This window comes from Takifugu rubripes, chromosome 14, assembly GCF_901000725.2.
Source record: "Takifugu rubripes chromosome 14, fTakRub1.2, whole genome shotgun sequence".
NCBI lineage: Eukaryota > Metazoa > Chordata > Actinopteri > Tetraodontiformes > Tetraodontidae > Takifugu > Takifugu rubripes.
In genome coordinates this window covers 908,228-934,099 of record NC_042298.1, presented here as the reverse complement: position 1 = coordinate 934,099, position 25,872 = coordinate 908,228, and the positions used below count along the sequence as shown (strand labels likewise).

Here is a 25,872-nt window from a genome sequence, read left to right as displayed (position 1 = left end):
GGGTCCCTCTCTTATTCTCGTGACTTGCAACACACCGAGCACGTTTGGGCACAGCCCCAACACATTCCCGCCTCTGACTTGATTAAAGTACAAGAGGAAGCGTGACAGAGGATACTACAACCTGGACAATTGAGTTGGTCAATGTCTTGGCAGCTCTTGTAACAGAATCTGCAATCGTGCTGTATTCTCTGTTAACCCTCCACATTCTTTATCCCATAATAATGTCCCTGAAACAACAGAATAAACAGTGGGTCGCCGCAACGGGGGTAAGCCGACACAGATGGGCGTAGAGCCCTGTCATCAGACCCCCTGTAACGCACCATGATTTTACGCTGAAGGACACGTTCAAATTTCTCAATGTCCAAAAGGTCATGATCTGCCCCTCCTCCAGACCGGCGAGATGCTCTCTCCCCCTTTCCAAAGCCTCTTCGCGCATGAGGTCAGGTTGTAACAGGGGGTCCAAGTTCATGAAGAAGCAGAGGAGAGTCTGAATCAACTCACACCTAGAGTGTGAGTTGATTCGGACTCTCCTCTCCGATGTTTCTCGGGTGGAAAAAGACACTTCTAGAGACAATTTTAATATGTGAGTTGAAGGACAGATCTGATCACATGTTATGTTGGGGCACATGTGAGAAAAAAAACAGCACAACCCATCAGCACATCCCGAGTGATTGCAAGTTAGCCCAGATTTTCTCCAAGTCTCTGTTAATTCCAGTTGATGCAGCTATATGAACATGTGCCAAAACATTTGTCAAAGGTCACCTGGGAAAATATCACTTTAATCTTTTAGGATCTTTACGAGTGAAAAAGATCAAAGACACAAAACAAAAGCATATTAAGGCTTCAATCTGCTTTCAAGATGGTTTTGTTACTGGCTTTAACAATAATTTAAACACTGCACAAGACTATACAAGAATAATAAAGCCTGATCAGCCCTCGGGTAAAAGGTATGCATCGCTTTTAGAATGCTGTGATTGTGGTTAACCATAAAATTAAAATTTGGCAATGTGCCAGTTAATAAAAGCCAGTGCACGGTGATACTGTCTCAGGAAACTATTAGATATGAATGGATCAATGGAATAATGTTTGACATCCTCTTGAATTTGCACATAAATCTGTAAATAATTGTCCACATATACAGATATATTTTGACATTTGTTTTTGCTAGTTTTTCCACAGTGACAGAATGCCTGGAAATAAAGTAAGATTTACAAAGACTGAATATGATGATGCAGAAGATGATAATATAATTAAGAGGGCTCATATCGCCTCTGAACAACACGCCATCAACCACATATTGAGGAACCTTAACAGTAACGTTGAGTTCATTGCAATACTGCCTACTGTCCTGCAGTTAAAGGTCGACTCTGTCATAAACAGTGAGTTGAGCAGTGCACTCCAGGAACATCTAATGTTAGAGCAAAGGATGGAGATGCTAAAAGATCACAAGCTGGTGTCAGATGGGAAGAATGAGACTACTCAGCTCGAGAAGAAGATCAGAAGCTCTTTTAGGAATCTGCTCAGGCTTTTGAAAGTCTATCCTCTTCTCCTTTCTGCTTGGAAGAAAGATTTGGGTAAGGAAATAGGGAAGTTTGAAAAGGCACTAATTAAAGAGCTTAATATATTAGGAGGTCTGGAACCCAAGCCTCAGATGGGTTCTCCCAAACCAGTTTGCTCTGATCCAAACGACATTGATTTTGAACAAGACAAAGACCAAACTGCAACAATGGAGGAGGTCATTATGATGGTAATATTCATGGGGAAAAAAAGGATTCAACTCAAGCCAATCCAGTGTACAACTGCTCAGCTGTAACTAAAGAAAAAATATTTCTTTTTGTGTAACAGATTTCTCAGAGAAGTCATGGTATTGACCATTTGGAGCGTTCTCTGCATAAGAAAAGAGAAGAGGAGAGTACATTAGCGGAGCAGCTACAGGCTGCCTTTGAAGAATCTGAAACAATGCAGAAAAAACAGCAGCAGGATGTTGATCATATGAACGCTCAACTCAACGATCTCATGACCAGCAACTTTGAAGAAGAAGCTGCAATCCGATGGGTACGTTTATTACACCTGTTATTGCAAATTTTACATCACATTTACATTCAATTATTGCTTGTTTTTGTTATCAGAGAATCAAAAGGGTTGATACAGTTACTGAACGCTTGACTGAAGATTTTGATGAAGAAATGGAGGCCCTGCAGGTATAGCCATATACCGCACACACACACACACACACACACACACACACACACACACACACACACACACGCGTATACAGTCCTGGGTAAATATTAGGACACCCCATTAGTTCTTTATCAAGAAGTGTTTACATACCAGTACCCAATCATTCATTTATTGAACTGGAGGTGAAAAGAGCAGTGTGACCTTTAAAGGTTTTTGGTTTTACCGTTGACTTGTCTAGCAATGAGGCAGGCAGCATTAGCATTGGAATGGATTGACAGATTTTACTTGGTGAGGATGTCTGTTTGGCTCACCCTGTGTTAAATGTGTCCAATAACCATTATTGCACAACTTCTGGTTTTTGACTGCGTTCTTACATCAGTTTGGCTTTTCAGTTTCTCATAGAGACACAAAGATTCATCCTTGCACACCAAAAGTGGCATCATGTCATTTAAGGGCAGGTTGGAGACTTCTTTGAGGTTTTTAAACTATTTTTTTTCTGTCCAAATGTTTAAAAAAAACCCACACAGGCAGCTTTCACGGGTATATACTGTATATAGACGAAAAGCAAAAGTTACTTTCTTTCTGTTGCCAATGTAGAGCTCATCACCAAAAAGAAGTAAGTACATAAGAGGAGTTCTGTGCTGATTACTCACCAAACTGAAATGGAGAACCTGTAGCTTTTGTTGTATGCGTGTGAGAGCCTGGAAAAACTCATCTGTAGTTTCCAGACTTATTTTAAGTATGTCGGCAACAGTGCAGCAGAGTACAAGTCTGTCTAAGCTGCTGTTTGATTTCACGCTTCACTATCACATATAGTCTCTCTTCTCTGCCACAATCTTAGGAGAGCTTTGAGAGGGTAACAAAGGAGTATGAGCAGGAGGTAGAAGAAGTGGAAAGGCTGGAGATGCTTTATTCTGAACTAGATGTAGAGTACAGAAACATTTTGGAGAACCGCCGGCTTGCAGAGGAGAAGAAGGAGAAGGAAGCGAAGCAGCTAATGTTAATGACAGAAGCTGCTCTTCTTATCCAAGCATGCTGGAGAGGCTATGGTGTCCGCAAGGCCTTGAAGGAGAGAGGGAAAAAAGGCAAAGGCAAAAAGGGCAAAAAAGGTAAAGGATCCAAGGGGAAGAAAAAAGCAGGCAAAAAGTCATAGAATTGGAGGTGACAACACACAGATGAAGGCAAAAATGACACAGAAGAGAGAGAAAAGAAACCAGAGAGAGAAGAGGTGTGCAGAAATGGCAAAAAGACACCTTTGAAAATGTCAGAAAAAAGCAGATGAAGGCACAAACAACATAAGCTTGAAGGAAATCGGCAGCATTCACTTCAATCCTCTAAGAGTTTCACATTGGATGTAAAAAGAAACGTTACCTCATTAAAAACATCTGTGTAAAACAAGGAAGCAGCAAAAACTCAGTTTTGTTTAAAATGTGGTTCACTTCCATCGGCTTTTCTCTGCTATTCTGTCTTCCATTTATAGATTCGACACATCGGGGGTTTTTTCTCTTTATGTGGAACTCTACAAATATACACTGCTAAAAATTAAGACAATACAAAAAATTGTCTTCTTAACCACTATATCCTCTCGGGGAGGGTCCACAAATGCTGGGATGAGTCCCCAGGCCATCGCAGGGCCCCATGTGAGCTTTGGTGGGTTTGGTACCTTGCTCCAAGGTACTGCGGCAGTGCTCTGAAGGTGGTCTGATGCCTCCCCCTACTAGAACACCTTCCATTTTTTGTCTGCTCTGGGGCCCTGAATCAACAAACCTCTGCTCCTCAGCCCAGACTGAGCTAACAACCCCAATGTAACAATTTCCCAGACCTCAGACCGGACCAAGGATTTACCTTTCATAGGAACAATGACCTAAAGCACACAGCAAAGATACCAGCAGGTTCTTTGGGACAACTCTGAAAAAGTCTTTGAGAAGAGCAGCCAGATCCCAGACTGGAACTTCTCTGGAGAGATCCGAAAATAATTGGATCTCCATTACAAACTGATGGAGACTGAAAGAACCTACATGGCCCAGAATGGAGGCTGTTACTGCTGCCAATGGTGCATCAACAAAGTAGGAAATTTGAATACTTATGTACACATTTTGTATGGTATACCGTCATCTAATTATGTGATACATTTTCAATATTATTTTAATAATATTTTTAATATGACAGGAAAAAAACAGGACGTGAATAGTGATCCATTACTCCCGTTTAATTCAAACTTCATTTCCATCATGAATTTGACATCACCAACAGTTTTGAATGACAAACCTCAAGAGTCCTTCACATTTACTCAGCATAAACGACATGACACTCACATGTGTTCATCTTGCTGAAATATTGGGAGGGTGCTAAAATGGACACCTTTGCGTTGTCATAGTTACATTAAATAGCTTGTGTTAAGCTGCAGCAATGGATGGAGCGTCCAACTGTCGACCCTGAGGCTGATGAGAAAGAAAACAAGAAGCTTTAGAACCTTTGGAAGTCTTTCTCTGCTCATTCACTGGCCCACATGTCATTACTGTGGAAGTTACCTTGACAAAGATACGTTGGGGCAGGAATCGTCTTAGTGTGTGTGTGTTACTCGAGGGGCAACGAGGCAAGCTGATGTTGAGCTGTGGGAGTGTTTGGTAACCAGCCATCAGTGGGTAGTAGTTATACAGCATCTGCTGCTCCGAGCCTGGAAGGATTCGCAGACGCACCTACACACACACATGCGCGCGCAGATATCAACCACCACATTAAAGAACATATACAGTAGAAAATACATTTTCATTTTAAAGCCAATTATTTTGACCTGAGTATAATACATAATTCAACATCTATACTCCAGTCACAACTGCTGTTGTTCATTTTGGTGAATGTTCTCAGTCTTTTAGTTTGAAGAAATCCTTGTGCTCAAAAAATCCGCTGGTTATTCTTTAGATTTAACTATGAGTGCGACTGTTCATGTTTCTGAGCTTTGCTCAGGAATGCAGGAAGATGGCTCAGATTTTGGGGGGAGCACTGTCTCCACCCTCAAACTGTTTGGATTTTCTTGTCAAAAGGGATACATTTGGCTCCTTATTCAAGTAAAGCAGACAGTCAAAATCTTTAGAATTATCTTTTTGCATATATCAACAGTACAGGCAGAAGTTTGGACACACCTCATTCAAGGCATTTTCTTCATTTTCATGACTACACTGTAGATTCTCACTGAAGACATCAAAACTATAAAAGATGTGGAAAAAATGTGGAATTTGGTACTTAACAAAAAATGTGAAATAACTGAAAACACCTCTTATATTCTAGTTTCTTCAAAGTAGCCACGTTTGCTTTTTTTGCAAACCCTGGGTGTTCTCTCAAAGAGGTGAGGTGGTCTTCATGAGACCACTCATGAGGTGGTCACCTGGAATGGTTTTCACTCCACAGGTGGACCTTGTCAGGGTTACTAGTAGGATCTCTTGCCTAATGGGGTTGGGACCATCAGTAGTGTTGTGAAGGAGTCAGGTTGTTATACAGTCGACAGCCCTGTTGGACAACTGTTAGAATTCATATAAAGAACCAATAAACTAAGGGAAGATAAAGGGGTGGCATCATTACTTTAAGAAATGAGGGTGAGTAAGTCCAGAAAACGCACTGATTGAGAAAGTGTGTCCAAACTTTGGACCTGTAGTGTATGTGATATATTTCTGTTGCTTCACAGCTAAATCCTGCAATGGAGCCAGGTTTTCCTGCTGTCCTCACCTTGATGCTGATGATTCAAGCGCTAACCCACAGGGTTGATGCCATAGGTGCTCAACAAACACTCGTCTTTACAAATGTCACCTACATACAGACAAATGTTGCTGATCTCACGTAGTTGCTCTGCCAACGCTGACAGCAGGGTTACCTGTTTGAGTCCGGAGAACATGAAGGCATCAGAGGGTTCTACAGCCATCTCCACCTCCTGCACCAAAGCTGTTCTGTTCTGGATGTGGTAACGGACAGAAAGAGACTCTCGGACCCGCCCAAATGATGGCAGATCTGCGAGAAATCCACAACATTCGTGTTTGATCGTACTGGTGTGCGTGGTAGGCTATAGCTGAATGGTTGCTAGCCTGTGTATGTTAATTCAATCAAAACCCTCATTTTTAAAAGTACAAAAAAAGGACTGGCTGACCAGCATAGATGTATAGAGGAATGGAGTCCAGGCTGACAAGAGGAAGAGGGATTGCAGTCTGGGTGAGTGGACTGTCCTCCGTTGATGACTTCCTGCTCCACACCATGAGGCACATTAAGAGGTCATGCTTACTCATCATTGTGTGTGTTTGTCTGTGAATACACACCTCCTCCACGACAGCAAGTATTGCCCTGCAGCTATAGTCTTACTACTGCTGCTCTTCAGTGGGGGACATCTGAGACAGAAACACTCCGTGGCACACTCGCCTGTCTGTAGAACCACTGAACACACACCACGACTTTTACAGCGTTCAAATCAAAGATTTGAAATGTTAAAAGCCTTTTTGAAAACCTTGTACCTCCCTGCAGTTGGGATGGAGCTTGTGGTGTGTTGCTGCTGATAGTAAGCATCTGAAGGGAAGACGAGGCCAGCAGCAGGGGCCAGGGAGACGATGACTGAATGTCTGCCATTAGTAAAAATGGGATGTCCACCACAACCTGCTCCAGGGGCTCAAACTGAACATCAGTGACATTAACAACAGGTGTTAGAATATGTCCAAGAGTCCTCAATGTATTCACATTTACAGAGAGAAAAAGACCTTAAAGATTTCAAAATCTGCTTTGTAAAATGTTAAAATAACAGCTGCAGACCTTTGTGGACATGAACTTCAAAGACACCTCAAAGGGAAACATGGTCTCCATAGTCACGGTCTCATCCTGAAAAACAACACAGCTAGAGTTTATTTAAAAAAAAAAAAAATGAAGAACTTGTGTTCTTGGGAAAACAACTTATTTACCTTGTGACATTTGCAGAGGAGCTGTTGTTCTCCCACTTCAGTATTAATGGTGTATGCCACATGGAACAGGAAGACCCTCAGTCCAGTTGTCATACACTTCACATACACACTTTTCTCCAACTACAGACAAAAAGACTTGATTAGCAGGTTGATTATGAAAAGCCTGGACTCCCTCTCTCTATAAGCATCACTGATCTTTTAATTTTGCATCCAAAACATTTGGGAGAGTGAAGCTTTCGTAAGGTGCCCATTTGGAGCCTATTCAGACTGTCATCGCAGCATCAGTCCAGTCCCACATCAGCGTGGCTGCTCGCTTCCACCTCCTGCCCCTCTCTCTCCGTCCACACTGCCTCCGTCCTTATTCGGGCTCAAATGGGTCAGAACAAGAACTCATCATCCCATCATACCTCCATCCTGCAGAAGCTCAAGGCTCACCTGTTGAACTGCTGCACTGTTTTTGATTTCCTTTTACTTTATGCTGATTTTATCCTGGAGATTTTATTCATCTTTACAGTGTCCTTGAGTTTCATGAAAGGTTCTTATGAATAAAATGGGTTTTATACGTAGATAATAAGATTATAGATATAATTTTTATCTTAGCTCTAAGCCATATTAATCAAAATTCAAAGAATTAAACTTGAAATCTATGTTTGTGTGTAATTAATCTGTCATATATGACTATGACTTCCTGAAGGGAACATTTTGATTGATATTCCAATTTACTGAGATGTCCTCGTATGGCAGGATCCCTTGTATAGGTTAGACAGTTTCACATTAGTACTTAGCCAAACATTCCAATTACCGGAAATATAAACCCCCTCAACGTAGCTAATTAGCCAATGTAAATCTAATGTACCGGTACATTAAAGGGATACTTCTTCCCTGTTTTTATTTGGTACTTCCTTTAAACACTTTGTACTCGACTCAGCAGCCTGGTTTGTAGCTGACAGGAACACAGCGGAAAACGTACCTTTTGTCCTGGTTTCAGGTCCCCTAGAGGTACATCTGGGAGCAGGGCCGGTGCGGCGTCATCGCAAACGCTCAAACCATCCAAGGTTACATGTGTGCTCTGGCTTAGATTAGCATCCTGGCCTGGATAGACAAAATAATCCAGAATCTCAAATAGCATGGAACATTTTTGTGCTAAAGAAAGAATAAAATCAATGAAAAATCTGTAAATGAGCCAAAACAACGAGAACGCCCGTGGGCTCCGTCTACCTGGTTTTAGGCCGGCTGTCAGTTTGACATCCTTGGCCACAGCGTTCTCCTGGGAGTGCACAGTGATGCCAATGTGGTACATTTCACTGATGAGCGCAGGGGGGTCATGGCTCAGCTGCACAGAAATCTTTGGGACTCTTGGCATTATCCTAAGCAGGCAGTAACAAATCAAACATTACATTTGACCTTGCTTCCACTACGAATGAACTTTTGATCCTTAACAGATGATTACATGGTGCAGGGCTGCATGGCCAGGCTATCCCAGTCCACCTCTTTAGGTGCCTCGTTGCTGCGATCCCGTCCCTGACAGGACCGGCTGGCCTGCAGGGCTTCATGAGCAGAGGCCACGTCTCCCCCAGCCCCTCTCCAGGTCAAAAAGACACAGCGGCCACACTCCCTGCCCAGCATCACCTCGATTCCTGTCACCTATTGGCAAATTCACAACAAACGCATTGTAACTAAGAATCCTTTTCTTGTGTGCAGACACACACAGTTCCTCACCTCTATCTTCTTGCCAACATCTTCTGTTTTTGCCACAAAACTGAAGCTGAAGCTTTTGGATTTCCCCGGCCAAAGCCTCATACTCTCCTCCCCTGAAGACACCACACACCACTGGTTGTACTCCTACACACGCACACACATACACAAATTATCAATACTGAAAAAAGGTTTTGCACAAACAGCTCAGATTACAATTGCCTGGCAAAAAGATAATGCCTCCTCGTGTGAAGGAGAGTAGTGCTTAATTATTGGGAAAAGGCTGGGAGCTCCTGAAAAATGTCAGGAGATATACTGACTGAATTACTGCCAAAATAGCTAAAAGCTGCTGCACCCTCTGCTGAGGGGGTTGCTGCAGTGGCTAAAAATGTGAAAATTTAGATTTAATAACTGTCCAGCAACACTGAAAATCCACAGAGGGAACAATCACAGCAGTAGTTTTGGGAACTACCCATATTTACTGAAGTAAATGTGCTAGTTTAAAGAATGCTTGCAGGTACCTGGTTGCTGAGGTAGACAGACAACTTGTTAAATGAGACTGGATGAGGACAATCTGCTCGAAGGAAGACCAGCAATGTGACCGCCTGGTCCACATGAAAACTGGGGGCCAGGAACTTTGCTCTACACTGAACTGCAATCAGAGGTGCATGCATATTGAGGTAGGAGCAAACACACAATTTGGATTCACACGATTAAAACTTGGAATTTACCAACTATAAAAGTGTGGAAACTGACATAACATTTAAAACATTCAAAAGTGGCGGTGCTCAAGTCCCCTACAAATTTAGGTGGTAAGAACACAGAAATTTCCTCTTCACTAAAAGCAATTTCTATTCTTGACTCCAGTCCATCTCTTTGGGTACACGGTGAACCCAGACAACTGGGACACGTTATTGTGCTCAGCTGTTCACATCATGATGTTACTCGGTTTTACATACTGAAAGGAATGTAGTCTTGGACTTCTATGGTCAACTCAGTGGATGCAGTTAAAGCCATCCTGTCACCCCACAGACAGCGGGCTGTTGTGAGGGAGGATGAATCACACTCCGGCTCAGCATCAGGGACCTCATTCTACGAACACAAATGTCAGGTTTTAGCTTCAGATAAAATTAATTATTTCACACTATTCAATAAACACATAAATAGAAACATTTGGAATGAAACAGTGCTGTAATAGTTTGTTATAATGATCCTAAGGGTAGTTTGCATATTAGCCTATGGATATAGACATAAGCTCTTTGATCTCACCATTAAGACTTTAAGGAGATTCTTTTCAATCCTTGACTTTTGTTCCTCCTTCAAGTTTGAGGCTGAGTACAGATGGAAGATGCTTATATTCCACACTCATATTAGGATGTCAGAAATATATGGAAGCAAAAGTCACATTAAGTAAGAAAAAAAAAAGGGAAATTTCTTTCCCCGTGAATAAAGAGCGCTTCAGTATAGCTCCTTACCTCTGCCCAGCAGCTCCATACAGTAGATAATATAGTCTTTGATACTGGCCATCAAGTAAGCGCATCGCAGTGCTGTGGTGAGTATCGCTGTCAGAAGGCCCCACCAGCGCTCCGAGCGATAGTCACACATCACATAGTCCAACAGTCTGTTCCAAAACCAGAAACACTCATAATACAAAATGATCTGAAAATACTCTTCCAAAATTCATGAAATAATCATCCTTAGGGTGTGGGGTTTATGTTAAATAATAACAGATAGTTATGGACAATCTTCAGAATGATAAATCCTTACACCCTCCGCCAAAGCTAAGAGACCGCTGGCGCTGGTTTCACTTTTGGCAAAATAACCTAAAAGGTTCAACAATGTGTGAAGGAAGAGCTCAATCTGTATTTATTGCTCTGGAGTATGGAGGGACATTGACCTTTGATCTTCCAAAGCCCCTTGACTTTGACCCTAAAGCTAGCTAATATGGTATGTAACCTGTTCCTACTACCTTTACGTGTAACCTATGAATGTACGTCACATTAACAGTGACCAAGTTCTGCATTTTGACTTACTTGATGGCTTTGCTGTAGTCTTTAGCGTGGTAGTACTCTTCCCCCATCTGCACCACTGCAAATAATGTTGAGAGACCGATGTGCTCGTTGTGATCGATGCGACATGTCACTCATAAACAAAGGCCTTCAAATGTTCCTATCCTGACAGGATCCCCCATTTAAGGGCCCCTGGAAATCCCCCAAAACAAACACTCACTGAGGTGGCTCTTCATTCGAGGACACTTGTACTTCTTGAACTGAGCGACAGCGTTACTAAGCAATGCTATAATCAGCTCCTGAATGGGGAGACAGAGAGAAACAGATTCATACAGAAGCTGCAGCTTATTTTATTTTCCATGTTAAAATAAAGCAGTTGAACACTTTTAACTTGTTGCCACAGGCTGCAGACGTTTGATGTGTTGGTGGGGTGTGCATGATTCATAACTGACGTTACTGATTTTCTGTGAATGTCAGGGATTTGTTCTGATAAACAATACGTTAGAATCCCCTAGACTTTTTTACCAGGCCCGGTGGTGAGCACCAAAACACCCCATGAGAGAAGAGTCCAGTGAAAATTCCTAAAGTTGTCCACTGTTGCTTGTTGGGGGTCAGGCCCTGGGATTCTGCAAAGCGCCTAGAAACAATTTTGATTGTAACAGACGCTGTATAAATAAAGATTGATTGATGTAGCCACTCTCCACTTTTTGCAAATGTGTAGTGTTTACAACATGGATGTTTGGACATCAGAACACTACATTCTTGATGCTTGAACCAAATCGTTTCCACCCGAGTCCGATCGATCGTGTGATTGGCTTTGGTTTCCCGTCACTGATCAGATCGAGGATATCCCTTTTAGGTAACGAAGCAGGCTGAGAACAAAGGTTCCTCAATGATTATTGCCTTGTAAATTAATGGATATGCCGCTCATTTTTGGCCTCTTGGTATTTTTTGGCCTGGCAGGGGCACTCGTTGGCCCGGCAGATCACAATTGAGGAGAAACCCTGATTATATCCCAGCAGACAAACATGTTTGTTCAGTGTGGATGTCCTTACAGAATGGGGAGCATCTCTCTCTTTAATTTGCAAAGCTAGAATCCCCATCTTCTCCTTCTCTGCATCTGGAGGGTCGATACCTGCAACCAGTAACAAGTCATATCTTTATTTTATCCAAAAACAGGAATGTTTTGTGATTGGACACATGAACGTACTCTGGTGTCCTTGTCTCCAGTGTCTCTGGCCATAGAAATCCAGGCCTCCAGGCTGAATGTCTAATGGTTCTGAAGAGCTTTTCCCAGCCTGGAACAAAAAACACATCAGATCAAGGTTTAATGGATGTCTGGTGATAAGGAAGTAAGACAGTATTCCTCTTTATATGGATGCCTTTTGATAATGTGAGTAGTTTAACGATTGGGACAGGTAAACTGGGTTCACCTGACAAAGCTGCTGAGCCAGCTGTTTCCGCTCCTGACTGTAGCAGGCAGCTTGCTGGTAGTAGAAACCTGGATTCTGGGTCTGGATTGCTGTTAAACCCAACTTTATGGCTTCATCAAAGAGCTCTCCAAATGACTGGAATCTGTTGGGAACCAGTGAAGCATAAAGCTAGTAGGAGAACATAAAATAATTGCTTTACATGTCCACTACTGTGAAAATCCTGGCACCAAAACAACTGTCTACAGTCAAGTATGGTGGAGGTAGCTTTGTGGTCTGTGCACGAGTGCTGCAGCACTGGGCAACTGTGATTCATGAAGGGAAACATGAACATTTCCATCCTAGCATGAACTGTGACATTCTGAATCAGAGCATGATCCCCTTCCTTCACAAACTGCCCTGTGTGGCATTTTTCAACATGATAATGACCCCAAACACTCCTCCAAGACGACTGCCTTCATGGGGAAGCCAAAGGTAAAGGTCGCAGACCGACCAATCTGTCATCGAGGTGAAGTGAAAGAGGACTCCAGTAGCAACCTGAGCAGCTGTAATGAATCCCGTACCAAAATGGTAAAGGTGGCGCTCAGAAATGATGGCGGTCACACAAAACATGAGCACAATTTAGATACCGTATTCAATATGAGGGGTCCTCACTTGTACTGCTAGCTTATTTAGACATTAAGGGCTGTATGTTGAGGTAATATCAGAGTCTATAGTCTTGTCCCATGAAAAGATAAAAAATATTTGCAAAATTTCCAATGTTGTACTTTTTGTGAAATTAAGTAAAGTTATGTTCAGGGTTACAATACCTGCTGTAAAACTGCTCACAGAACTGTTTTCTTCTGTCAGTTAATCTCCTACATTTTCAGTGGCATAGAACTGACATTTTAACTCACTGAAATAGTAATAAATATTCTCTCTGAACACATTAAAGAGTATATAAGGCGTTTGATAGCTTTCTCTCCGTTTATTTTCTGACTAAAATGAAGTAATTAACGCTGAACACTCAGAGCCAAACTGAGTGAATGTGTATATACAGTATATAACTAACTGAATGTGTAGTTGCATACGTCCCAAAGACCCCTCTTGTGTTTTTAACATGCAATTTGATTCTCACTGTTTTGACATCCATGCAGCATGTTCAAAGGCCAGTTCTGGACTCCCAATTTTCTTCTTGCAGAGGTCAACATGCTTCCTGAACTGGGCTATGGCATCCAGAGGGGTGTTGTGCTGAAAACAAAGTCTGCAGATCTAGAGAGAAAATGTTGGAGATAGAAGAGGTGGTCTTCAGTAATTTCTGGTGAGGGGGCCTGAAGACTCATACACAAATGAGTTAAATGGGTGAATTCAATCTTGTAGTCAAAGCATTTTGAAAGATAACAGTCTAGTTACCGGTACTTGCAGAAAGAAGACGCAATTTTAGGGCCAACTAGAAATAAAGCACTCAGAGTGCAGACCTTTGGTGAGCAGGGAACTAATGGAATAAGTTCCATGAATTTCAGCAATTGTAGCCAGATGTTTGTTTGAGGGATAGCCTCAGAGAAAGGATTGCTGAGTGAGACAGCAGATTATAGACTGAAAGAGACCAAATTCCCTCTGAAACTCAAAACATCACCCACCTTTAATGAGCTCTACCTTGGCCCAAACCCAAAATTTCCTGAAAATGCCATTCAAATCCCATCATAAATTTTTGAGTTATTTTGTTAAAAGTCAAACAAATGCCATCTGTCATATAACCTTGGTGGAGGTAATAAAAGTGACAAAAACATTTGGATAGAACAGCAGACTACAGTGTGAATAGTACGGTATATTAATGTAAGTATGTCAAGCTGAAACACGCCAATGATCCCAGGGGATATTAGCCCTTTGTTTTTACCCTCATGTACAGAAAAATGTCTACCTTATAGTTGATGAAGCCAGCCAATGTTTTGATCTCCAACATGTTGGTCTCATGAGCTCTGAGCTCATGAATAAGACTGTATGCAGTTCTGTAGTACCTACAAGTAAAAAAAAAGTGCATTTCTTCAAGAAAATACTGTAGAGCTAGGGTTAGCTATAGTAGTACAACCCTAACACCAGTAGTACACATTACCTGTACTACTGGGAACAACCTGTCTGTCTCAAAATGGCAACAGTAGCTCCGCTTTCTGCACATCTTATTAACAGTTCTTAGAGATGCAAGAACCACGAGCAATGCTGTTAAAAGTTTTCCGCTTGCTGCTTGTCATTATGTTAACTTTCTCCCAACTACCAGATGCACCTGACATCTCCTACAACTACTTGATTAAACGTGCTGGTAGAGGTCAGGGTCTTTAAATGAGGCGGCCATCACATCCTTTATGTAACATTGATCGAGTCTGGGATGAAAGCTTTTTTTTTTTTTTTTTTAAAGAATCTGTAAAGTATGACTACTTATAGTAAAGACTTCAGTCCATTAATGAGGTTTTGACTTACTTGAGAGCATTCTGTGTGTCCTGTTTCAGTTCACTGAAGAAAGCGATTTTAAACTGGTGTCTAACAAACAGTAGCTGGGAAGAGACAAAGAATGAGAATGAGTGTGTGTGTCTGTGTGTGTGTATATGATGGGGTGTTGTGCCTGTGCAGTGACACCTACCTGATGGGTCGTTTTGTTGAGGAATTCTTTATGGGATTTAACACGACGGATCTCAGTGTAATAATAAGTCTGTGCATGTTCATAGAAAGCATTTTCAAGTCTAAACAGAAAAAAGAATAAAAAAATGAGGTAGGTATAGGTTCAAAAGATCATATCAAATACTCAACACCAATATTTTCAACATCAGACATTAAATATTTCAATTTTAATTAAAAATGCATGCACGTATTACTTTATGATGTATACCAAATGATTTAGTTAGGAAGAAAAATGCTCATTTTCCAATTTAAAAGCATTTTATCATTGACGCTTGAAGAAACTGGGAGTCAAAGAATTAACATGACCACAAACTACCTCTTTTCTATGAGCACGTGGCGTGCACCCCTAGAAGGGCCACAATTGTCACATAGTAATCCAACACACTGATATTGCTGACTATAATAGTTCACATTTTCCAATTTTGAGTTTCCGAGTACTAGTAAAGTGAACAGTATGTCAAGTATATTAGTATAATAAAACCTTATCAAACTAAAGACTGTAGAACTGTTATTCAAGTGAGCACCTTATAATGTAGCCCACAAGGTGGTCAGTGTGTGGCAGCACAAAGAGGCTCTTCCCAGACAGGTCACAGGCATTACAAAGAGCTGCTGCACGCTCTGATGCCACCAGGTCTTCCCCTGTGGAAATAAACCGTTATTAAAGACGTAGTGTTGGGTAATTGTCACAGCTTGTTGTTAGCCAACGCTACCTTCATTTTTAATGGCAATGTTCAGATTTTCTTTTATTTAGTTGAGGGTACTTTAGCAGGCAATTAAGTTCAAGTCAGGATAATAAGATACATGTTTAGAAATAACTTCAAGAAAGGATTGACCTGGAGGTAAAGGCGTTTTCTTTTGGATAAGAACTACAGCCACCTTGGTGTTTCTGCCCTGTAGACTAGTCCTGGACAAGGAAGCAACCACAAAAGGACTGAGCGCAGAAAAACCAGTCGTTTCAGTACAGTTCAACAATTCAGGTTCTACTACTTCGGGATTATGCGTCTGGAAATAACAGTTGGGACGCGGTCAATTTTCTAATGCTTGCAAGCAAAATTATTACTTTCGAGTGCAAGTCAAAGGATACTCTATCACAGCATATAAAGAACATAAAATGAGAACACGGGTAGGTGTTGCCCTGCTGTGGCATCACTTTACCCAGATTTTAAAAAATAAAATAGTCATCTACCTGACAATCTCCACTTTAGTTGCACATTCGGACTGTTTTTCTTTCCACTGTGCATCGTCCCAATCAAGTTCATAAAAGAGCACTACAAGAGCTGGTACAAGATTCAGATGCTTGTTCATCCAGCTTGTTTTCAGGATGCCTTTCGGAATGTACCACTCATAAGATGTCCGCTGAAAAGTCAGAAAAATGAAATCAAAGATCTACAATGATTTTCTTAAGAATAAGGAACGAATGCCATCCCCTTTGGTGCTGCAGCTTAGGGGACTGGGACAGTAACCTGTAAGTTCTTCAAATTCTAACCTTGGTGCGGCATTTAGGGTATTCATGGTCTCCTGGAAGGACTTTGAACGAGATGGGAACTCTGTCAGCTCGACGGTTGGCACAGAAGGCATCCCAAATTGCACGATGCACAGCATTATATACCACATCCAAACCAGTCAAAGCAACAAAGGCCATGGGCCGACAACAGAGCTCCGATGGAAGCTCCCACTGGGAACCTGCCATCACCGGTCTTCTATTATGGATCCACCTAGAAAACAACAAAAAAATAACATTATGGTTTATTTGGTTGACACAATTCAAATGTAGACATAAGCTTAAAAGGACCTAAATTTAAAGCCAAGATACAGTTTATGCTAGGATGAAATTTTCACATGTTGGAAATTATTTAGTGGTCTTATCACAACAAACTCATGCTGTTATAAAGCATGAATAGAGCAGTGACAACATGGGTCACGACCAGAGGAGACAAGATACTCTCTCTATATATTTAGCGTTATTAACTTACCTGGAAAGATATAAAGAGTAGTTCTACTGATACATCAAACGACAGAAGCGTACATAAAATGCAGCATTTTAAAATCAAATAACTGTTAAATTGAGTGAACGTGTATTTAGATTATTTAGCCCAGTAAAATTGTTTCAGCATAGCAGTGTAAACATCTATCCGATCGCAATGCTAGTGGGCGAGGTTGCAAATGCAAACAAACCCTTTATTTTCCGTTAGCATCGTATTAGGTATTTTTTCTGCTAATGAACCACGAAATCTAATTAAAATAAGCAAAATTTTCCAAAAAGAAAAATATAACTATTTTGCTGGGGTTGATAAACCAACCAAAACCTAGCTCACAACTAAGAAATTAGCTACCTCTATTGAAGCTGGGGTATCACTTCCTGTTTTCGTCGTCTTCTTCTTGTTTTAATGGCGGTTGGCAAACATCTTGTAGGTGCATTACCGCCGCCGTTTGGAATGGAGTGTGAAGGACTAAATTAAAGGTACTGTATCTTGTTCCTCTTAAATGTTTCTTTAACTGTGAATCTCTGTAATTAATACTATTATCTCTTGTTTCTTGTTGCTCCTATGGCTTTCTCTTTGTACACTTTAAAACTGCTGACCTTAGCTGGGGACCTTGGCTCTCAGTCCTGATGCGTCTGCCGTTTCTTCATCTCTGACTTGACTATACTATATACTATACAGTATAGTAGTATAGTCTATACTACTATACAGTCAGTTCCAGAATCAGTCTGCGGGTGGGTGGGGGGTGCATGGATGGCAGTTACTCGTGTGCACATCAAATCTTCTTTCAGGACTTTCATCTCAAGTTCCATTCGGATTTACTCTTCTGTGGGCGGACAGAAGCAAGATGTTTGTGAACGATAGATGGTGTAACTCTGGGCACATCACTGTCAAGGAGCAGCACTGCAGTAAGGACATTGAACTGTTGGGCGTTAGCACGAGGCCTCACTATCTGCCAAGGGAGTTCACACACGCCCTCGCTGTGGTTGTGTACAGTACCGTACCATAGTACCAGTACCGTACCACAGTACCATAACTTTCATGAAAACAAGACCATTTTTTTAATTTAATATCTCTGTTATCACATTTGAACTCTAAGAACTGGAGTCATTATTAGATTATTTTATAATCGGATCTTTGTGCTTCCTCCATTCCCCTGGTCGCTTTTACCAACATATAGCTTGTTCGCTGATGATACCATGGTCTTCCTCAAGAGAGCAGTCCACTCCTGTGATAATAAAACATGACCTGCAGCATCAGGTTTATACTTAGAACAGGCTCACCTGTCTGGCCAACCAACCCTTCAGAGCAGGGTTGGGAAACTGGCACCTATAGAATCTAACTGCTTTCATTTGTCTTTTTTTTCTCCGACCAGGCGCATTAAAAACATGTCAATGAAACATCAAGGAACAATGCTAACTTACAGAAGCGGAACCCAACATGTCAGCTTCAAATCAAATTCTGTTGTATTGCAATTTAACCTATTCAAAGCAACTAAGATTGGCTGAGAACACCACCTGTGTCCATTTCTAAGCAGCATGTGAAGCTCTTTATGTGGTTGTGCTTCATGTTACCAAACATGACAACATGTTTCTTACTCACCTGTCACTATGAGGACCACGCAAGAAGGCTGGACAATGTAAATGTCACTTTTACTCATTCATTTTCAATTTATTGGTCAAAACACCCCCACAAATGCTAAATGTCTCACTTGTAATCATACATTTTTAGAATTCATGAATGCAGAAAAACAAGTAGTTTCTATCATTTATGTCAGCCATTCTGCTCCTTTAAAATGGGCTACAGAATCTCCGACATGTAACAGCCTGTCTCCAAAAACAATAGGGTTTTTTGCATAGCTTGGATGTATTAAAAGCTTTTTTCATTAAAAATGACTCTTTGTGAAGTATAAGAAGCACTCCGACTTCTTGAGAGTGATATTCTAGCTGTTGAAAACGTCACCCATTAAGTGCCAGTACAGGTGAAGACAGCTGTGTTCCTAGCAGTCAGCAGCGGCTGCTTGGCTCTGCTTAAACTCTTCCAAGTCTCGCTTATACCAGTCAGGAGCCTCTGGACCCATCCCCCCCGTTGATTCATGATTATAACCATAAGCAACCGTGACCTCCTCATCTTTCTGCATAGGCCTCAATGTCCGGATACATTTGATAGTTCCAAAACGAGGGTGAACAAATCTGTAACAAAATCACACCATTTTACTGAATTGCATAAGCTTACATACAAAAATCACAGTAAAGCCACATCGTTGGCTGAGGATTTGTTTTTCTCAGGGGGTGAACTCACGGGTCATATCTGCAGTTTGGAGTGAAGGAGTGGTTTGCCTTATGACCCAAAGAGGCACAATATCTCAAAATGGCATCAAATGGCTGAGGAACATCAATGACGGTGTCCTCATCTAGAGAGATGGTGTTGCCATTCAGTGCCCAGTCTCTGCTGTCCACCTGATGACATGGAACAAACAAAGCAAACGTTGACTACAAACTGCTATTTACACTCGCTGGCCACATTATTAGGTACACAATGGATGAGACTGAACCCCTGTTTGCCTCCAGAAGTGCTTTAATCCCTCTGAGCATTCTTTCAACAAGGGGCTGGAAACCATCCTCAGTGATTTTGGTCTGATAGCATCATGCAGTTTTCTGCAGAGTTGCACATTTATGATGGGAATGAGATGTGGTGACTGTGGGGGCAACCGGAGCATGGCAACGAGCAACAAGCAATGACTCAACCTGAACCGTCAATGCAAGGCAGGATGGAGCTGTGATTTCATTGCGTTTCCAGCAAATTCCGACGCTGCCATCTGAATGTCAAAGCTAAAATCGAGACTTGTCAGAACATGCGATGTCACTTGTCTGATTTTGGTGAGCCTGTGCAAATTGTAGCCTCTTTTCCTGTTCTCAGGTGGCAAGAGTGACACCCGGTGGTGGCGTCCTACTGCTAGAGCCCAGCGTCTTCAAGGGTTTTGGTGTGCTGTGTTCAGGGATGGTATTCTACATTCCTCGGTTGTAACCACAGTCTGGCCTGCCTCCTCTGCCCTCTCACATCAGCAAGGCACTGTCGTCCACACAAGTCACTGGGAATTTTAGTTTTTGGACCATTCTCAGGGATACCAAGAGATGGTTGTGTGTGGAAAATCCCAGCAGATCAGCAGGTTCTGGGTTACTTAGGCCAGACCAACAACACTGCCAATTTCAAAGTCACTTAAATCCCCTTTCTTTTCCGTTCTGATGCTGGTTTCAACTTCAGCAAGTTTTCCACAACTACTGTCCTAAATGTATTGAAATGCACCCATGTGATTGGCTAACTGGCTATTTGTTAATGAGCAATTGAGCAGGTTTACAAGTGGCTGGTGAATGTATGTGGTATCATAGTTGGCCCGATATGTGGCTAAATATATACTAATATAAGGGACCTTTAGTGCAATCCTGAAGATTCCAAACCCCTTTGCTCTTTTTTTATATTTTGCTATGTTGACTTTTTGCAAACACAGCAAGGAAAACTACGTTTATATAAAGTGCTTCATATCAGGACACATGATCAAATCAAACCTGATCAAAACTGAAAACTGCTGTGTTTGATTAAGATTTTATTCTATGTTGCACTGGAACTTTTGACTTTAAAATATTTTCAGGGGATTTCAGACAGCATTCTCCAAAAACATACAGGCAACACAATATGAAGGCATTCAGAGCCTGTGTGACCCTTGATATGTGTTGGCTTTTTATGTTCTGGGTTAGTCCAAAGTTTTCAAGGACACGCCCTGAGTCTTGTTAAGTGGCAGCATGAAGGTCTTTATGCGCACAATATACCTCCATAGTAATGACAATTGATTGGCAGGATGATGATAAGAGCAGTACATTCAAAGCAGACAAAAATGACCGAAAGAAAATTGCTTTGTTTGACCAGAAAATCTAAAGAGAAGCTTTTTTAAGTCCTCCTTTTTTAAGTCATCTAATCTTTGTTAATGAGACTGTATTTATCAGAGTGTGACTCAATAAGCCGCACGTTTTTTTGGCTTAACTATGTTTCAGTTAAAATACATCAAGATCAAGATTATGCTCAATAAAAAAACGATCAATTAAAACTGGTTTAACATCTAAAAACACTACTACAGAGGGTGGTTAGCTAGAATGCACATTGAGTTGGACAGCTTTACAGAACCACAGACTGTTTGTGTAGATTTTACCTCAGTGTGTGTGATGCGTACTCCATTGTAAAAAGACATTACAGTGTTGGCCTCAGCATTTGTCTTGGCAAACAGGCCTTGTCCTGCTCCTTTAATTAAGGAATCTGCCACAAACACCCTGAAACAAAGGGACACATGGTCAGTACAGCAAACAGAGCTGCAGTGGCTCCAAAATCTTTCTGTTTCTGAATGAGGGCATGAAGCCTACCTCTGACTTTCATAGGGATCAGGCAACAGAGTGTGGGTGGCGATGCAGGTGGATGTGGACTTGTCATAAGAGTACAAAGGGGCTACAAATCACAGCATGGCTGTTAAGACATCTCCTAATGTTGAAAAGTGGAGGAATGTTCCAGCATTTGACACTAACCACACGAAAAATGCATAAAAAAAACAATTGAACTGGATTTACTGACAAACATTTCTTCCTCCAAAAAAAAAAATATATCAGAACTTGAGCAGAAAAACTATTCACACAGAATTATACAATAGACAATATCATATCTTTGATTTAGGATCCAAGTGTCAAATAGACTGAACTGCTGAAAGCATCTGAATTGCTTCTTAGCTCTGACAGCACGTGCCTTCACAGCCAGGAAGCCCCAAAATGAGAGAACATCAGGAGATTGTTCAGCTGCACCAAAGAACCTAATATGGAGAACTTCTTGAATATGGAATTTGTTCTTACAGTTGGGCACGATTTCAAAGTGTGGCCTTCCGCTTTTGCTGAAGATGACAGTAGCAAGGCGAGCCGCGATCAGCTCCCCATTCACGAAGCTTCCATAGAGTGCCGTGCATCTGTCAGGGTAGATGTAAGCTATAGCTTCACCAGTCATCTCTCCATCCTTATTCACCTCCCCAAATATGCTGCCACCATCCTAGACACATGCAAGACATACTTTCATTTAGCGAATGACATTTTATTGAAACGAAACAAGACGCGTCAAAACTGTGAACATGTAGAACGTATGAATGTTGAATCAACTCACAGGATTGAATAACCAGCATTCTCCACAGCGATTGTTCTCTTTGTACTGACCCCGAAACACCAAACATTCCTCTCCATCAAACTCCTGAGCAGGGCCATTGAGTTCACCATCAACATATGTCCCATATAAGATGCCACCATCTTCATTTGTATATATGCCCTGACCCTGCAGAGCATCCTCCACAAAGTACCCCTCCAGAGTGCTGCAAGAGAGAACAATTCATTCACTGTTTGATCTGTACAGCATTTCTGACATACAGGAAGAATGTTTACCATATTTAGCCATAAAGTTATTTAGTAATTAGAATTTTCCAACATGTTGAACCTGTGATTTTTGCAGTTTATGGCTTGATTGGTTTATGACTTTATCAGCTGGTCAGCAACAGCAGTCAGGAAAAAACCCATCATGTTATCCTATAAAGAAGGATGACACGATGCCGACATCAATGAAAATCTGCTCTTACTTTACTTCTTGAACCCCTTTTTCATGGAATATTTTTTCAAAGGTTTATTTTTACACATACATCATGAAAGATAAGAAACCATTATCGAAAATTCACAGAAGGGAAAAAAGGGGAAGAAAGAAAAATCTGCCTCAGAAAACCCTCATGTTGGACCCTTTCTACTTTTGAGAAAAGTAACCCCTTTTTATCCGCAATAATTGCAATCATGTGTGTCTTAAAAACATGTCTAAACAACTCATGTATCTTGTAAACAACTCAACTCTCTAAACACTGATATCTTTTATGGGGTAGCTTGGCAGAAAGTATTTTTTTATTAGCTGCATCTGACAGCGAAAGCCATGGTCCACAAAGAGTTTCCAAAGCACCAGAGGGCTCTCACTGTTGAAAGTTTCCAGTCAGGAGAAGAAGATAAGATACAGTTCCAAAGCATTCAATTGTTCATATTATAGGTTGGACTAATAAAAATGCTGACATGTCATTTTAACAGGGGTGTGTTAATTCTCCCAATAATAACTTATTTTTATATTGAATGTAGTATGACAGCTTCTGAAAGCTTAAAATATGTATCTGGTCACATTATGGATGTTAAGGTGTCTACACACTATAAATCAAAGTACCGGTAAACAGCAACCAGCCACAGGTTAAATTCCTCCTAGAGCTGCTCAGTTGGACTGAATTCATTTTCTAAGCTACTGAACTTAAAGAGAACCAGCTATGATGCTTTTTCCTCACATTTCAGTACGGAGAGTAGGTAGAGACAATGGAAGTAAAGTTAGGCAGAAAGGAGACACAAGATATTAAAACTAAAGACACAGATAACTCATTCAAGCATTAATACACCTGCTGGCTTTAGATATCTGATTTCATGATATAGACAGACAGTGATGCTCATTAGTCCTGATTGTAAGCCAAACCAAGCCATCACCCAAGCAAAGTAATACACTATGGTAGTGAAAATAAAGCTGTATACACAAATATGCAAGTACCTTCCATCAATGAAGAAAAATTTGCCCTTTCCATTCTTTTCTCCATGAGTGAAGTGTCCTTCAAAACGATCCCCGGAGGAGTAGGTTACAGTGCACAGCCCATGAGGTTGAGCGTCGTCATCTAATGGACCTAAAATGTGAACAAGACATGGTTTTGGCCAGACTGTGCATAGAAAACATGGACAAGGAATAATATAATCTTAAGCACCCCCTGTGTATCAATAAAACATGATAAGGTTTTCAGGAAAAGAAAACGTTCTGAAGAAAGGTTATGGGAGGATATAACGTATATAATGTCCCCAAATTTTCTGATAGAGCTTTTGCGAAGGTTTTTTTTTTTTTTTTTAAAAACCACACACACAGAGAGAGAGAGAACGTCATCAACCTGCGCCCGTTCAAACAATAACAATGCTGAATGTAATGATTACTTTTAGACAAAAATGAATGACTTTGACCATGTTTAGCATTTAATGGCTGGCAAAATCATTGATACGCCACGATAATGTTACAAATTTAGGGAAAATAATGCAAACTGTTGATATAAGTCCCGAAAACGTTCAGGATTGTTAGTCTGGGACGTCGCGTCCCAAAAAAGAATATGGTAAATATCGACTTTACATTTGATCAACTGAACCCAAACACCAGAAAAATGAAAGGCTCAGTCTTAGTTTATGGGATGCCAGGACATTATAATCAACAGCTTTAAAACGCTCGACCTTCCACGACGTCGTCCGTGTTGTCATCTTCGCTGTCCATGCTGCAGGCCGAGACACTACTACGTCAGCCCGTGAACGTCATACACGCACACGCACGCACGCATACGTTGCCTTTTTTGACACAAGGACACGATGCAAATGACTACTAAAATGTAACTGAGCATTACACATCAGCACCCTCTCTGTGTAATCTCAGCTGTCTGCTGAGGCTGAGGTTTAAAACAATGACAAATAGTTATTCAAATAAATCATTTATGTTGCTCCGATAAACTATAAAGAGAATTGACTATTTTTTCTCGAACTATTAGATTTACCATTATTAGAGACGGAAATATAGAAAGAATAGTTTTCTGTGGTGGAACTTTTTATCGGCCCTTGGTGGCCCTGCAGTGAACATGACGAGTTCTGCAAGGCAGACTCCTCATTTGCATCAGTGTTCCTGAACATTACTTCTATTGCAGGTTGTCATGGCAATCATCAAAATTATTTTATTTTAACAGTAAATTTAAGAAAAAAAAAATTGGTCTCTGAAATATGCAATGTTTTGTAATGATTTTAGCCACTATATATTGAATATATTCAGTTAAACATGAGTTATTTACTACCGGTACTTTTGAACTTTCATAGCTGTTGAATTTTTATGCAAACTCTAAAAGATTAGGAAGAACAGCATGAGGAGGAGGTGCAAGGCTGTTGTGACTGTGTGTGGTTCTACAATACCGGTACTGTTTGTTGGCTGGATAAATGGCTCAATTACCAATATGTATTTTTTATTTAGTCTTAAACCAGGCAATCTACCAAATTTCACAAGGCAACAGTCAAGGGCAGAATTAGCTGTTTGGCTTTGGTGAGAATATCTGACAAATTGTTAATGGGTAGATCCTTCTGCTCGACTCACAAATGCATGTTCCGCATGTGTTCATTTAAAAAAGAAGAAAGAAAGAAAAAAAAAAAATTCTAAATTCCTCATTTGTGCTCTTTATGTTGACAATAATCAGGAGTTTATCTCCTCTTTAACCCATGACAGATTAAAAGAGGTTCAAATGCTGACTCATCTGTCCTCAAGACATTTCAGCAGAGACTTCGAGCAGTGTTTTAATGCAACTAGGTTGGAAGTGATCAGCCATCACACATTTGTAATGGACGTTTTTGCCATCAGACCTTTGGGCCAGAGTAGACATTGTCAAGGAATTGAATCTGAAGCTGAAGTCAGAGAAGCAGGTCCTTGGTCAGCACATTGGGAATTCTGTCTGCCTACAATGTCTCCCAGACCACAAACACCACGAGCAAAAGAGAGTGAGGAGAATAAAGCAGGCCCTCCCGCCACTCAATAGCCAAAAAGTAGTTTCCAGAACAGTGGAGGGCTTCAGAGCAGATGTTGATGTTGACACTAGAACCACATTTTCATGCCTGCTGCTTGTTAAGATGCAACCACTGATAGTGGATGGAGCTATGCGGTGGACAACTGTTGACACCTTTTCCTCTGAGCATCAACCAGGTTTGACTCATTGTTGTAGGTGTAAATATGGGTTATTGAGTCACTGTAGGACACGAGAATTAGTCGTGCAATGAACCCCTGGCACACATGAGCCTGCAGTTTCTTCTATAAATAGAGGTTCTATGCTATATTT

General features: G+C 41.1%; 3 protein-coding genes across 6 annotated transcripts; 1 reads left to right on the top strand and 2 right to left on the bottom strand.

Moving 5' to 3' along the window:
• Window positions 1-1,641: 1,641 nt before the first annotated feature.
• Window positions 1,642-19,976, top strand: drc10 (dynein regulatory complex subunit 10). Of its 2 annotated transcripts, none has more exons than XM_029847318.1 (4): window positions 1,642-1,747; window positions 1,846-2,055; window positions 2,130-2,201; window positions 19,806-19,976. In XM_029847318.1, exons 1-4 carry the CDS (start codon window positions 1,652-1,654, stop codon window positions 19,911-19,913), a joined length of 486 nt encoding a protein of 161 aa, XP_029703178.1. In that variant the 5' UTR covers window positions 1,642-1,651; the 3' UTR covers window positions 19,914-19,976. The 2 variants fall into 2 exon arrangements, with proteins under 2 accessions (XP_029703178.1, XP_003977107.2); XM_003977058.2 differs by lacking the exon at window positions 19,806-19,976 and adding an exon at window positions 3,026-3,765.
• trappc11 (trafficking protein particle complex subunit 11) lies at window positions 4,373-17,323 on the bottom strand. 3 transcript variants are annotated; one of them, XM_029847288.1, is made up of 30 exons: window positions 17,238-17,323; window positions 16,391-16,619; window positions 16,091-16,260; window positions 15,738-15,808; window positions 15,429-15,543; window positions 14,867-14,966; window positions 14,707-14,780; window positions 14,153-14,249; window positions 13,370-13,503; window positions 12,256-12,397; window positions 12,033-12,120; window positions 11,878-11,957; window positions 11,043-11,121; window positions 10,847-10,901; window positions 10,289-10,434; window positions 10,083-10,144; window positions 9,773-9,905; window positions 9,335-9,465; window positions 8,838-8,960; window positions 8,569-8,762; window positions 8,337-8,485; window positions 8,089-8,210; window positions 7,119-7,238; window positions 6,973-7,038; window positions 6,681-6,837; window positions 6,489-6,603; window positions 6,323-6,414; window positions 6,053-6,186; window positions 4,716-4,883; window positions 4,373-4,625 (listed from the first exon to the last, which is right to left on the bottom strand). In XM_029847288.1, exons 2-30 carry the CDS (start codon window positions 16,592-16,594, stop codon window positions 4,581-4,583), a joined length of 3,366 nt encoding a protein of 1,121 aa, XP_029703148.1. In that variant the 5' UTR covers window positions 16,595-16,619; window positions 17,238-17,323; the 3' UTR covers window positions 4,373-4,580. The 3 variants fall into 3 exon arrangements, with proteins under 3 accessions (XP_029703148.1, XP_029703146.1, XP_029703147.1); XM_029847286.1 differs by lacking the exon at window positions 17,238-17,323 and adding an exon at window positions 17,080-17,223; XM_029847287.1 differs by lacking the exon at window positions 17,238-17,323 and adding an exon at window positions 16,878-17,210.
• setd7 (SET domain containing 7, histone lysine methyltransferase) lies at window positions 18,533-24,337 on the bottom strand. Its single transcript, XM_003977057.3, has 8 exons — window positions 24,242-24,337; window positions 23,526-23,655; window positions 22,077-22,278; window positions 21,776-21,965; window positions 21,299-21,380; window positions 21,091-21,208; window positions 19,188-19,345; window positions 18,533-19,078 (listed from the first exon to the last, which is right to left on the bottom strand). The coding sequence occupies exons 1-8, from the start codon at window positions 24,279-24,281 to the stop codon at window positions 18,886-18,888; spliced, it is 1,113 nt and encodes a 370-aa protein (XP_003977106.1). The 5' UTR covers window positions 24,282-24,337; the 3' UTR covers window positions 18,533-18,885.
• Between the last annotated feature and the right edge of the window lie 1,535 nt (window positions 24,338-25,872).